The following is a 14822-nucleotide window of genomic DNA, read 5'->3' on the forward strand; positions in this document are numbered from 1 at the left end:
CGGTGGATTGTCGGCCCGTAGCGCCATTGAGGGACCCTAGAATCCTGGCTGCTGTTCAAAAGTTCGCTGCGCCCCATCATGCCATGTGTTCCTCGTGTGAAAAAACTATTAGATCCAGATCTTGAGAAAATCTAAGCGGCCATTGCGCTGTTTACGAGAGAGGGTAGTGATTCTCTCCTTGCTTTCACCTCCGTTAGCTATCAGCAAATGATCACGGAAGCGGCAGTCGCCAAACCACGCCCAGAAACAGATGCGACAATTGAGACCGTGAATTAGCTCACTGCGGTCATCTTCTCCATGAATACAGCGGTCTAATTTCACAGCAGGAGTCGAGGCTTTCGTGTAAGCCCAGCGCTGGTATGTGGTGTTCCCAAATACAAGACTTTTCATTGGTCCAACCCAGCCATTGCTGTAAGTGGCCACCCGCAACCTTTTCATATGCAAAGCACACCCCTAACGATGACTTTTCGCGGTCTAGGAGATCGGCAACAATGTCACAACAAGCTCCAGTCGATGGGCATCCCAAAAGCTTCAATACTAACGTCAATCGTGCCAAGACGAAGAAATGGATGGAGGCCAAATCATATTCCTATGACGGTGACGATTGGGGTGATGTCGATGACTACGACGAATATGGAGGCTACGATGAGCCAGAGCCAGAGCCGGTGCCAGAAGCAAAACCTACAGGGCTCCGACAGCGAGGCCAGTCAGCGAGTCAGATGCCCAAAGACCCCTACTCAGCCCGTCAAGATCCCTACCAAGCACCAGTCGACACCAGAATATATGGGAATAAGGGTGGACCGCCAAGCCGGCAACAGCAGCAGCAGTATGGCAGCCGCAGCGTCACGAATCCCCAACCTCAAGCTCCCGTTATGCGGAGGATGAATTCTTTCGACCCCGAAGACGAAAGGCGGGCCTTTTCAGCTGGCGGACCGCCGCAAAGCATGGGAAACGCTAGCTCGGGAACTCCGCCCTCCTCTCAGCATAATCAAGGCCAGAACATAGCAGCGCATGACTTCCAATCGGGTCAAAACTACCCCAATCAACGTCTCCAAGGGCAGCCTAGCCCCGCTCGGCCTTCTGTGCATACGCCGAGTCGTCCAAGCATAGATGAGCCGGCAAAATATGGAGGCCAGCCCCAACAGCAAGCTGGAAGTTATCAAGGCATATATCCTGATCAGCAACGACAATCGAATACGGGCGGTAGAACGCAGTCCATGGCGAGCACCAACTCAGCACTAGATTTTCATAACAGACGTGATTTCTCTCCCTCAGCCATGCCACCGCCCCTGCAAACTCGTGGGTCGCCTTCGCCACATTCAAGATCTTCTCCTAGTCATCCACCGCGCAAGAGTAGTCTGAGCCAGGAGACTGCGCCTTCTTTACCCTTTGGTGCACAAGCTCCACCAACGACTGGAATCGAAGATACAGAGGACGGTTTACCACATGCAGATGAACGTGCTGCCAGTGGTGCTGCAAAGGCATTGCCTTTTGTTCGGCCTGCAGATATATACAGGCGCATGCAAGAGGAGAAGGAGAAGGAACGTCAACCGCAAGACTCAGCGAGACCTAGCATGGTTGCTATCATGGGCAAAACAAACGAGCGTCCAGGCCTTGGGAATTCACAGGACAGCGAGGTCAGCCAGCGATTAAAGCCAACTTTGGATCCGGTTACAGAGCGGCGAAGCGAGTACAGCTTAGAGGGAGTGAACATAAACGAGCAATTGAAGCCTGAAGAGCGACGTCCTACGACATCGAAGAAGTTCGAGTTGCCAAATCGCAAATCAAATCCTGGTTCCCAAGGTGCCGGTAGTTCACTTCAGCCTATGCTTCCTGATGTCAGTCGGGTCTCCGGATTTGGCGAATCTTTCTTCGGTTCAACAAGTGGCTCTCATGAGCCGTCGCAAGAGCTCTTCGTGAACTCTGCAGGAGCCACCACTTCCGCGCCGGCCCAACAAGAACAGACTAAAGCAACACCAGAGAAGGATTTGAGAAACCAGCCATCTTTGGGATTTACTTCTGCTGTACATGAAGCTTTTGATAGAGCCGAAGATCAGGTACCGCCTACTCCGAGTTCTGCGGCAGGCTCTACAGTTGGACGTAGTACTAGCGGGGGTACCAGTGCCGTGAGCCCAATCATAAGCAGAGGCCCAAGTACGGCTGCGGAGAATTGGAACCCCAGGCTTCCAGGGATTGACGACGTGACCACTCCAACAACAGTCGATACACCCGAAGGAAGCAGTTCAAGGCCATTGTCTTCGGGTTCGCTAGGCACCCCGAAACAGATTACAAGGAAACCGTCGCCGTCACCAGCAACGATGCCGCAGTCGACGGACTTACCCTCACTGTCATTCGTTCCAGGTCATCGAAGAGATCTAAGCACTCCGAGTCCAGACAACAGCCCTGCGAGAACACCAGCGCTTGAAGTCAACCGGCAATTACGACAACCGCAAGAAGTCGAGCTTGCTGCGGCGACTCCGACTGACCCAAGCTTCAGTACCAATAATAGCTCAAACGTGTCTGAGGTTGCTGAACAGGACTCAATTCCAACACGCCCAACCGAAATAGCGTCAAGAGGCAGATCCGACATTCATGTGGACACTCAACCTATGGCCAAGAACATTCCCGGAAAACTTGATCAACCTATTCCGTATCCTCAGAACTACCTCCGGACTCGTACAGACTCGGGAAGCAGCAGTAGAGTTCGTGATCTGGCAGACAAATTTGAAAGCGGCAGCCGACCTGGATCCGCACACTCAGCTACACCGCGTAGCAGTGTGTTTGGAAACACCATACCGAAAGACGATCTCGTTCCTTCTCGTCCACTAGCTGATCGTATGGAGAGCTTCCGACCTCATCTACCTGGTGGATGGGAGTCGTCCGCTTCAATTGCCCCAGCAGCGGCGCTCAGACGGCCGGAACCTACCACAAACCGTACCCGGCCTAATTCAGTTGCACCCACTGGTGAACTCAGAGAGGATGTCGTCTCGTCTGCGGAGCAAGCTCCTTCGTCCATGTCACAGATCAAGGACGCATCTGAGGAAGCCTTCACAGCTGTGACAGCAGCCGGAACTGCACTGGCCGGTGCCTTTGCCGCAGCTGTCGGAATGGATCAACATAACGGGCCTGTAGCTTCGACTGCCGAAACTTTGTCAGACGAGCAATCAGACGAAAGAACGTCCAAAGATTCTAGAGCAGCCCCTCACAGACATCACGTTCCTTTGAACACGGTGGTCAATCCAGAGGCTACAAAATCATACTTGTCAGATCCTATGAACGACGAAGCGTCGACTGCGGCACCCACTCCCCTCCTTAAGGATACCCCTCTTCATCACACCAAAGATTCCGAGACTCCAAGTTACTTCTCACCTCCCGAAAATCGAGAGCACCCCGGTTGGGCAAGTCGGAGCGAAGGAATCGCGCCAGCAAACCGCCCATCGATGTTGCCATCACTCAGCACTGGTACAGGGGGTCCTCAGTACGAGTCTGACAGGTTACGCAGAGAGATCGTTAGAGAATTAAGCCCCATGATTCCTAGCGAGCCGACGACCGCGCAGTCGGATTACTCAAATTACGAAGATGCTTCAAGGTTATCCACACATCAAAGCTTGCCTCATCCTGGTCATGAGAGCGGAGTCCTTCCAAGAGAATATGAAAGCTATTGGAATGACGCTAACAGCGACGATGATACAAGTCACTTTAGCGGCGAGCCAGGCCGACTGGAAGATGCCACGACTGCGCGCCGCCAGCAGGGCGCCGCAGTCGTTGGTGAGCCTTTGCGTCCACGTCACGTCGAACCAGACACTTTCGCTGGTGAACCCCTGCATCCCAATCGACTACAACAGGATACACCCCCTGGTCCTATCAACATGGACGAAGGCTCTCGAGACAGTCCTCAGGTGCTGCAACATCGGTTCTCATGGGAGCAACCACTGCTATCTCCACAGCCCATTCCTGCAGATCCAGATACGATCCACGAAGCTCCAAATGCCCCTGTGTCTGACTTCCCAAGATCTGCAGATTCGGATACAGTCATTCAAGCTCCAGATGCTCCAGTGTCTGATTTCTTAAGGTCTACGGTATATCCCGAGGGTCAATCTTTCCAACCCCAAGATCGTCCTGGAACTTCCCAGTTGTCCACAATGCCCAACCTCGCAGATGCGCTTGAAAATGACAATTCGAGACTACTTGACCAAGAAGCATCATTTCACGAGGGTCGAAATGATTCAGGTCAACATGATGAGACAGCAGGGTCTGAGAAAGATTTGCCGGACTATAACCCTAGCTTAGAGGTGGCGCCGTCATCGTTAGAGAAGGAAGACGCAGGGCAAAAGGACTCTGGCTACGATGATGGCACGAACTACATGGGCCAACAAGGCCCAATGTTGCAAAGTGAACAGAGGCAAGACTTAGAGCCACCTTTACTCGAGCCTTCATTACCCGAGCCTCCTGCACATGAGTTTTCTCGGACCTTTGGTGTACAAGACGATGAGCTCCCACCTTTGCCACCTCCCAATGCCCAACCAAAGATGGCAGCTTTCCGGGAAATACTTGCTTTGAAGTCCGCTTCTGATCGCATCCGAGCGTACGATGAAACTCGAGAACAGTTCGCCAACCTGAATACTGGCCTTGCGCATTGGCTTGCTATCACAGCAAATGATCTTCCCGAGCATGCAGATTTACTGACAAATTCTGCACGTCGTCCTGCTTTCCAGGGTCACAAGCCCTCTCCCTCAAGGTCAAAGCTCGGCGGGCTACTGCAAAGTGGAGGTCATTCTAATCAGATATATGCAAACAGTTCACAGCCAGCGCCAGAAGGTGCTGCAACCGGCGGTGCTCTAGGCAATGCTTCTCCATATGGACATTCGCCCTCCGCGGGGTCGAGTGGTAAAATATCTAGTCAGCAAGTTCAAGCCAAAGGCAAAGATTTATTGCACACAGCAGGCGTTTTCGGAGGAAAGGCAAATGTTGCTGCGAAAGGGTTGTTCTCCAAGGGCAAGAGCAAGCTCAGGGGCAACAGTGGTGCGGAAAAGGTATAACCTTTCCCTTTTCATATGGTCCATACTTTGATTCTTGCCCATTCAATGTTTTTACACCCAGTGCTTTAGCAAGGGGGAGGCTCAACATTTAGCACATGTATTTGTATCAGCAAAAATGAATGTCAGAATCTCGGTGGAGTACCGATCGATCGCCGTTAACTAAGATTTTTCCTTCTTCTATATGACTGACTTCTGCTCCCCCAAATGCAGTGATTGATACTTGTGTTGTGTCAGGCTACTCTCGCTCCACCCCAACCCTATAGCCCTGAGCCCCGAGGAATGCAGCAACAGCAAAGGATTATCGAAGCAAGGCCTACCGTTCAAAGTGCTAGCAGGGCCGCAACCCTGTCTAACGTTCAACCCCTACAGGACCTGCGTGCCGGGTTCGAGGGAACTACACCCCATCCCACCGTTCTACCACAGCAAGACAACCCCGCCATTGCCAGCGAAAACCCCAAATCAGCCGCTGAGGAACCCCCATACCAGCACGTCAATCCGAATGAAGCAGTTATTCAAACACCATCTCTAGAATCTCAGCTATTGCATCAATCTTCTGGGCAGAAATCGCCTCGAGATATGCCTTCTCTTGAAAGTTTTACACAGAGTCAGGAGGGCGATGATGAACGTAGCGAAGAGTCCGCTCCTACAGACCAGGAACACCCTCCAAGAGCTTCTAGTCTATACCTTAAAGGAATTACCAGTCAGAGGCAAAGTCGACCTCCGCAAACCCCAGCGACAATCGGAGATAATGCTCCAATTCTTCACAAAGAAACGCCAGTGGTAAATTCACACGTTGGGTCTCCTAAAGATGTCCAGACCCCTCGGTCCGCTACCAGCAGCAATAAGACACCCACCCAAGCGACGTTCACCGATGCTGGTCAACCTGCTATACCGGCTGGGTTTCCAGTCACATTTAACGGAACCAGCATCCAGCATCATAGAGACGCGGGATCATCTCCTAGATCCTCTTCCCATCCACAGTCCGGCTTCTCTGCCCAGACTTCGAGCAACGATCGTTGGGGCCAAGAGATTGAAGCCGCTCCAAGATTCTCACAGGATTCCGAAGGCACGTTTCATACAGCAGGTAGCGGAGATGGCCTTCCAGAGACTCCATTGCCGACACTGCCGAATCCTCAAAACCAATTGGCTGGCCTCGATGCATACTCGCCAATCCCTGAAGGGGAGAAAATGCCACACCAGTCAGAAACATCCCAGAGGCAGCTTTTACATTCACCCACGGACGACCAAAATGGCAGACCGGTATCTCTGACACGTGATTCCGTGAACCCTCAAGTGCCAATACAAGACTACTCGTGGAGAGGCCCGAGTATCGACAATGATATGGGTCGCATAAACTTTGACCATCCACCATCACCTTTGACGCCAAGGCAGCCCGACAACTATGGTGCTCTAGAGCAGAGAGGTCGGACTGGTCCAGTTCACTACGGCACTGATCATGATTTTGACCGACCAAGCGATACGGAACGATCCCGGAGCCGCTCACCATCGTTCCCCAGACAGCTACAAGACATACGACGATCACAAGATTCCCGTCCATCCCTAGATCCTAATATCCTAGAGCACCCCGCCTTCCGGGCAGTTGCCGAGGGTAATGGTATGCCTGCGCAATATTACCGTGCGCAGCTTACGCGTGATGACAACTTTACTCCACGTCAACAGACAGCAGAACACATGGTTGTGGGTGGTGGACCGACTGTAGGGAGACGTTCGGAAAGTAAATCACGGTCTAGGCGCGGCTCAAGAAGTTCTGCGTTCTTCAAAGCCTTCACCACCCCATCGAAATCAGATCACCCCCCTTTGCCAAACGCGCCGGATAGTCAAGCTAGCTCGTCGCCCAGGAATTCTCCTGCCATGGGAGACAGGAGGAGCAAAAGGCTCAGCATCTTCCGTTCTCGTAGTGGGGGTATAGGAGGTGGAAGTGGAGATAGCCGCAGCAAGGAAAAGATGCCACCTCGGGATGCTTCACCTCGAGATTCTTTTACACAAGTGGCACAACAAGTTGGTCCAACGACCCCAAGGCCCACTGAAGAAGACACTTCTTCAAAGGGTGTGTCAAGCAAACGGGCCAAGAAGCTACAAAGGGCGTCGACATCGGCAAAGCCAGAACCAGACAGTGGGAAGAAGAGGAGGTTCTCGGTGATTGGGGCAAGTACTCTGAGTTCCATTGTGCAAGCAAGTTACTAACGAGTATCAGACGCTTTTTGGAGGTCGAAAAGGACGGAGCTCCACTCTGCAGTCTCGGGGTTCCCCTCAGCAACCTTTTCAGCAGTCTCCTCCAAATCAGACGCAACAGCGCGACCCATACAACGTAGTCCAGCCACAAAGGCTCGAACAACATGACTACGAACCGCCTCGGGACGAATACATTCAGCCAACTCATGAAGGTTACTATGCCCCCAGTCGCCAGGATGGAGGATCGCCTCAAGCCGCTGGTGCATATCGTTCGCCTAATTCTGGGTCGCCACAAAACCGGCAATCATACTCCAGAGCTTCAGACGCCCCAGCTTATGTACAAGACTCAGCATTAAGAGTCCGCCAGTTAATGTCACCAGTCGAACAGCCCCAAAATGCAGCAGTGCCACGAACCTCTGCAACTTTCCCTCAACGCAGCACTCAGAATTCATCTTCTAGTGTGCCCAAGTCATCAACTTCTAACCAAACAATCACCGGCGAAGCTTTTCCTCGACGTCCTGAGCACCAAACCAAGACGTCAGGCAGTTCCTGGACACGCTTCTCAACTCACGCCCGATCCAAGAGCCGCCAAGAGCAAGCACGGCCGCCATCAAATGGGGCGCTGTCGTCTCCGCCTCCTAAAGCTTATGCACCTGCCCCCCCATCTAACAGCCCTGCGACCGGTCGACGGTCATTCCAGGGACCTGTGCGCTCCGAGTCTCCACCTCCGCCGCCTCCGCCACCGAAAGACGATTGGCATCACCCTCGTCCTCGCGTATCCTCGGGACGAACCAATCAATACACCCACCACTCGCCATCTCCTTCTCAGTCCTCTCTTCGTCTCGTCTCAACCCAACAACGCCAATCACTCCCTCCTCTACAAACGAATGTCCGCAATAACAATTCTCGCAACAGCGCGATCGGGTCTGGCAGAACGCTAACGCCCGAGGAAAAGCGCAAGTCACGGCAGCTGGAGATTGAGCGGAGCAGTATTCCGCCGCAGAGTCCTGCCAGGAATGTACCCCGCCACGTGCAGCAGGTGGAGTTTGAGGATGAAGAACCGGTGATGTCGGCGACGAGTTTTCCGGGACAGATGTGGCAGCCGAGTTATGCGCATTGGGATGAATGAGGGGATTGGTTCTTCTGCGATATACTTGACTTCGCGGGGACATATAATGTGGATACTAAGAATGTGTGGGTGCAATGCCGGTCTTGTTTTCTTGTTTTCATGTAGGTACCAGCGTGCGGAGATACCACTGTGAAGCTTGGGCAAATTGCTTGGTTGGTCTAGATCATCATCTTAATACATTTGATAGATCTACTAGTACTATGGTTCATCGACAGCTCTCTCATGCTGGCTGACTTCCCCATCTACGGTCCCTACATCCCCCGCAACCCCCGTCCGTCCGGTCTCGTATAGGGGATGGGTCTCAAATGACTTTCGACGAATAGATACGGAAGATAGCGAGGGCGTAACTCGAGCAGTTGATACCTTGAGGCCACCCTCTGTAGAGTATACAGCAAGCTGAGGGGTATCATAATTATCAAATCAACCATCCTAAACTGAAAGCGCAACACAGTAATCCTCCTTGTGGGTTTGTGCTAGATACCCTCCGTGCTTATTTGCTCTTCCACGTCCTGCTCGCTCGTTTCTCAGGAAATCTTCCCGATCCTTTTCCTCGCCACATCCATCTTCCCCTGCACCCTCGTCACATCCTCATCCAACAGCCCCAACATCTCATTCTGCACCGCCAATTCCTCCTGTATCTGCACCCCCAACTCCTTCTGCCGCGCCACCGCCCGGGCCAACACCGTCACATCGTCATCCTGATCCTGCATCATCTGTTTCTGCAACTGCAGCACACCCTGATTATCGAGCGCGCGCGTCTTATCACTCTCCTTACCCAGCACGCGGCCGGAGGCCGGTTTCGAAGGACCGAGCAGGGCCGTGCTGTCGGACTTATCCGCGACGGTCTTGTCGACGGCGGACTTGGCCACCATGGCCGAGAGCAGATTCTCGAGGCCTTCCTTTTCGCGCTTGGCGCTCGAGAGGAGGTCGCGGCGCCGGCGGAGCTCGCCTTCGCCGAGTCTGGCGGCGCCCCACGAGGAGGCGGAGGAGAGGTTTGCGAGACCGGTGTCGAGGGTTTGGATCATGGTGCCCGCTCTGACGAGGAATTTCTTGGCTTGGGCGGAGGCTTCGTGCTGGGCTTGCGCGGTGGAGGCTTGGTCCCGCCGCGTGAGATGGAGCCGGGCGTCGTGTAGTTGGGCTTTCAGGTCCCGGTGGTGATCGAGCCAAACGACAGGGTCTGTTATGGGTTGGCTGCCGCCGGGTCCGTTTAGGGCGCTGTGGAGCGTCAATGTGCTTGAGCGCGAGGAAGTATTGCTGGGCAGGTTGAGGAATATCCGCCATGCACTGGTGTTCCGCCACCTTTCATCATCCGACTCGTTTATAGTCGTAAGGTATATTTCGAGCCCTTTGCGGCGCTCTTCTGTGAGTTCTGGGGAGGAGGTCGTGCGGGTGAACCATGATTTTGAGGGCAGCGGAGCTGGTGGGGCGGCACCTCCTTGGGATGTCAGACCACTGTGGAGGGTGGTGAAGTCTGAGTAGCGTTTTTGGAGAGTGAAGGAGCGGAGGGGAAGGCGGAGAGTGATGTTGTAGAGGGTGTAGGGTTTGGGGGTGGAGGAGGTTTGAGTGGTGGGGATGGAGATTTCGACCTGCTTGGTCATGATTTATCGCTATCGTAAATGCATTGGGAGAAACTTCGTCTTTCTACTGAACAACTATACAAGTGTTTGAAAGGTATGAGCATTGTATTGAGAAATGCGCATCACTTGACGGCTGGAAATACGGGGCCAACGGTAGCCTAGAACTCCGGAAGCGAAGCCTGAGAAAGTCGGCTCTAAGCTGCCTTTGAGCTGCCACTATTGCTCGTCGATTCTTCACTATACCCTTGACAAGGCTAGTCGTCGACCCTAGGCCATTATTTCGTTGAGTGGCATTTGTCCCGAACCTTTTCTGCACACGAAGTTCTGGTCTCTCCTCTAGAACGTCTCCTGATCATCCACCACTCCGCCCTCTGCCTCTGCGGGTATCTCAAATCCTTCCTGTAGCAGAACATGTAAGTTAGCGCTGCTTGGTCTAAGAGAAGAAAGCACGAATGCCCAAAGCGTACTTCTGTTGAATACAAAATTGCCTGAATATGCTTGACCAATCCATCCTCAGCCTTCTCAATCTCAGGATCCTGGTCGACAGCCTGCTGTAACAGCAACTCGATATCCCTTAGTTTACTAAAATAGAAGTCCCGTTCCCTCTCCAGCCCCTCGACCGTCTGCTTGAGCTGAGTGTTTTCCGCTGATACAGCCGCGGATGCACCTCCCGTTGGCTGTCTTGCTCCTCGCGCCGCTGAGGTTGTTGATGTTGTTGGGGTGGTACCACGTCGAGCAGCGCTGGTGGCGCTGACGCCAGCACCAGAAGTGCGAGAAGAGACGGGTGTTGGGGCAGCAGCTGCGGGAGCGCCTCCAGCTCCTTTCCGTCGGGCAAGAGCATCGTAGTCGCCACCTGGATAGTACTGATCCCAGTAGCGCTTTGACCATTGAAGGAACTCAAGGTTATCTTGCATCTTGCATTTGACCAGGGACTCGACAGGAACGGGGCGCTCGATTTGGTGCTTCGTAAAGGCATCTTGTGACAAGAGTGTAAGCTGAGCTGAGCTGGCGTAAGATATCGTTGGTGGTACGTACTTTGGAGGATTTTGAAATTTTGTAGATAGGCATATTCAGTGTTGACATTGAATTTGACTCTGCTCATGGGTAGATCCTCTGAAGACCTCATTGTGAGCGCGGAAGTAAGCTTCGCTGGAAAGATAGGGCACGCGTACGGAAGATACTGTCATAAATCTGACAGAGAGCTGCTCTGTGATGTAAAAGTCGAGTCAGTGGCTGCCTTTCTCCGCCCAGTCCGTCCACATGTTTGGGTGCCGTACCCTGTCCCGCATTGCTCGACTTTGGTGACATTTAGCTGCAGGAGGTTGTTCAGCCATGCCAGTAGCTCTTGTCTGCAAGGAACCCTCCGTCAGTGACGTCTTGCAACCCGGGAAAGCCTTGCACTCATAGATCGCACCTTGATTCCCCCATCTTGGGCGGTCCGTTGTTGAACGAACCACACGGTGTGCGATTGATGGATAGTAAAGGATGGAGGACGATCTCAGGGAGAGAGAATGAGATTGCACTGAAAAGGGGACTCGTGGTGTTCAAGGCGGTTAATTTCGAGGTGTGTTTACTTGAGCAGCGTCACCAAATAGTCGATCACGCTGAGCACGAACCAATCAACGCGCTAGTTTGGCGAAATCTTGGCAGCCTTGATTGGTTAAGACTTGAGCATATTCCGCAAATCTCCAGTTGACAAATGGCTCGAATCATTGCAATGTATAAGGTACTATCTGATCACGTTGATGACTCTATATACACGAAGTCTCGCCTAAAATTCTGGCAACCTCGCGAGCGAAATCCCACTCATTAGCAGATGCCACCCACACCGTCTCTTGCTCAATGGATATGAGGAAATATGTACAATAACCATGGCAGTCAAGACGCACAATCCCAAATCAGTCGTTGTTAAATCGCCAGTTTTCCATGAAATTAAGGTGGCATTAGGCCTCCAACGATTCGATGCCAGGAAGCCGATATCCAAAATCCATTATCACAGCCCGGCTATCTTGACTGGTAGCAATAATGCGCCTGTAGTCTGCTTTGGCGCTCAGTATCCAACTCGATGTCCATTTGGTAAAGTTGACGATCATTTCACCACTCCGCATGTCATAGGCTTTCACGCTGGTATCGTAGCTGCCACTGACGACCCTACCACTGGCGCTGTCGAGATGCAAAGACCGAACCAAGCCCTCGTGACCCTTCATTTCGCGAACCAGCTCGCCAGTGCTTGTGTCGAATTGGTAAATGACCTGATCGTTTCCACCAGCTAGGATGGTTCGAGAATCGGGACTGAACTCCACGCAAGCCATACCTCTGTCTTTGCTGGGAAACTCCTTGATACAGAGACCGGACGTTAGGTTCCACAGCTTTGCGATGCCATCACCGCTTGCAGATACTACAAGGTTGCCTCTCAATTGCACTGCGTTCACTGGCCCCCGATGCCCACTCAATTTCTTCATAAGTTCACCAGTGCTGCGATCCCACAAACAGACAGTCGCATCTTTCGAGCATGATACGATGTGCTTTTCGTCAAAGCAAACATCGAGAACGCCGGCTGTATGCTCTCTGAGCCGTCGCATGGGCCGATAACCGGCTTTGATGTCCCAAATGATCAAGGTGCAGTCGGATGATCCGGTGATCATGATTTTATCATCGTATTGCAAGCACAGGATTGATCCGTTGTGGTACATGAAGAGCCAAGGAGCGGTGCGCTCAGGTCCAACAATGGATTGAGACGAGAAGACCTTCGCGAACGGTCTTTGGCCTCGATCTGCCACATCTGCTGGGAGTGGAGGTACTGCGGATCCAGCACCTCTGCTAGGCACTCCTAGTACCTTGATGCACTCATAGGTACGAGCATCCCAGATCCGAATTGTCCTGTCCCTGGAACCTGTAAGAATCTTATTCTCGTCGAATTGGACGCAGTAGACACTGTCAGTATGGCCTTCGAGATAGATAGCAGCCGCGTATCCGTCATTCCAGCGCTGCTGTAGTGCCTTTCGAGCTCGCCACATGCTTTTCCACTCTTGGCAAGAAAACACTTTGCCAAGGCCTGGGCCTAGGCCACTACCTGCCATAGTCGTATTCCTTTGGGATATGTCCTGGAATTCTGAATGAAAAACATCCTTCCAAACATGGCGAGAGCTAGCTGACTGGTGCCAATCGTGCGAGACCAGCTCTGCATTTAGTAACGAGCTAGCATCCAAATAAGAAAGTATATGTCCAACGAGTTCCTGTGGAAGAGCAGATAGAGGATCTGCCCAGATGTTAGCGAAGTAGGGTTGTGATGGCCTCGGGTCTCCATACCTTGACGAACGACCGGAATATCAAAGTCGAATTCGGCCATTGTCTCTCCGCCATCCCGAACCTCGATTCCCACTCCACTCTCTGAGTCTCTTGTAAGGTGCGGTTCTGCCAGTGTGATGTTTCGCATGGAGTCCAGGATCTCATTCTGCGCGGCTGCTGCTGCTCGTGCCGCTGCTCCGCTGGCGAGGTTTAACGACGGTTTCGATGGTTCCAGTTCGATAGCACAGCCTGGCATTGCTGGCAAAGCAGTGAAGTCACCGTCCTCGAAAACCAACGATCCATCATATGGAGGCGGTGGTGTCATTGACGAAGATGGTGTAGAAGGGCGATGCTTCAGGCTCGTACTCATGCAGCGTCGAAGCCAGCCTGACGTTTTGGACTGAGCAAGCGCTTCTTTCTCCACGATATAATTGGGGCCTGGTCTCGAGAAATTGTGCATGTTATGACTTGGCTCTCCATACGCCGTTTTGCCGAAAGAGAGGAAGCTCTTCGTGCGCTGCGATGGAGTCCTCTTGGGCCGTGATCGTAATTCGTCGTTGGCATCGGCAAACCCGGAAAAGCTTTTGCGCGGTTTCCCATGCGACGCCGTTGAGGACCTCAATGTATCTTCTGACAGCTTCAGTCTGTGTCCACTGTGTTCTCCGTATGTCAAAGGTGTAGAAGGTGTTGGTAGAAGCGCTGAAGGCGTGCCGGGGGGCGGTTTTGATGGTGCGAGGAATCCCTCATATTCCAAGAAGAGCTCGTGGGCGCCCGCTGTAGGCTTCTCTTTTCTTGGTTTCTTATCTGAAGAAGTCGCTCCTCTTCTTCTGGAGAACATTTTCCTGGCCTTGACTGATCTGTTTTGCAATCCTTTGTTTACGCCCCCGTAATCATGTTTCAATAACTGCGACGATGGTCAGACAATCTTCGCAATTGCATTGCTGGCCCTGGTAGCCTATGTATGCGTCCGGACTTACTCTGTATCAATACGGATGTTGCTCTGAGTCTGACTTTGGGCGCTACGTGTAAGACTGTAGCGAACGACTCCGGAAGTCCAGGGCAATCAAAGTAGCCAATGTTCCAGCGAAAAGATAGAGTATCGCTCGGCGATTGAGAATTTATATACCGAACTGCGACTTTGTTGAGAGGGTAACATGGTCGTTAATCATTATGCAAGATCGAGAGGGACGCTCAAGCGCAGGGCTGCGGCGCATTGTATTATTGTCTAGGTACTATCTATTGGTGTAGACCGTAGAGTACGGGAAATTTTGATCGACGGCTAGATCCGTGGCCAAGATTTCATGCATGACCGAGGACCTGCGCCTCCACATCATCATCATCTTCTGCAGAGTGCAGACTGCAAATGCGCAAGTTAGATCACCTTTTATTATTGTTACAGTGACACCGAGGAAGACCAATGTCCACTGTTGACTATATCTTCCAAGATACACTATGACCGCCCCTAGACCCCAAGTAGCCAGAGTCTACAAATGACTCTTACCCTTTTACAGTGTATTACCTTACGCGACTAGCTTTATACATGCCGCTTCACCTTTCAAAGGTGATTATGATGGTGAGTGTAGTGACTCAGGGTGA

General features: G+C 52.4%; 4 protein-coding genes across 4 annotated transcripts; 1 reads left to right on the plus strand and 3 right to left on the minus strand.

The window, feature by feature from the left end:
* Positions 1–491: 491 nt before the first annotated feature.
* HO133_000851 (uncharacterized protein) lies at positions 492–8361 on the plus strand (the record flags this gene model as incomplete). The annotated part of the gene is made up of 3 exons (XM_037291786.1): positions 492–5033; positions 5274–7205; positions 7255–8361. 3 exons carry the CDS (start codon positions 492–494, stop codon positions 8359–8361), a joined length of 7581 nt encoding a protein of 2526 aa, XP_037152148.1.
* Positions 8362–8885: 524 nt separating this feature from the next.
* On the minus strand, positions 8886–9959 carry HO133_000852 (uncharacterized protein; the record flags this gene model as incomplete). Its single annotated transcript, XM_037291787.1, has 1 exon — positions 8886–9959. The coding sequence occupies one exon, from the start codon at positions 9957–9959 to the stop codon at positions 8886–8888; it is 1074 nt and encodes a 357-aa protein (XP_037152149.1).
* A 315-nt stretch (positions 9960–10274) lies between these two features.
* HO133_000853 (uncharacterized protein) lies at positions 10275–11366 on the minus strand (the record flags this gene model as incomplete). Its single annotated transcript, XM_037291788.1, has 6 exons — positions 10275–10337; positions 10406–10914; positions 10974–11051; positions 11111–11145; positions 11216–11287; positions 11353–11366. The coding sequence occupies 6 exons, from the start codon at positions 11364–11366 to the stop codon at positions 10275–10277; spliced, it is 771 nt and encodes a 256-aa protein (XP_037152150.1).
* Positions 11367–11881: 515 nt separating this feature from the next.
* HO133_000854 (uncharacterized protein) lies at positions 11882–14064 on the minus strand (the record flags this gene model as incomplete). Its single annotated transcript, XM_037291789.1, has 2 exons — positions 11882–13197; positions 13248–14064. The coding sequence occupies 2 exons, from the start codon at positions 14062–14064 to the stop codon at positions 11882–11884; spliced, it is 2133 nt and encodes a 710-aa protein (XP_037152151.1).
* Between the last annotated feature and the right edge of the window lie 758 nt (positions 14065–14822).

This window comes from Letharia lupina, assembly GCF_014066315.1.
Source record: "Letharia lupina isolate WasteWater1 chromosome Unknown contig_11, whole genome shotgun sequence".
Lineage (NCBI taxonomy): Eukaryota > Fungi > Ascomycota > Lecanoromycetes > Lecanorales > Parmeliaceae > Letharia > Letharia lupina.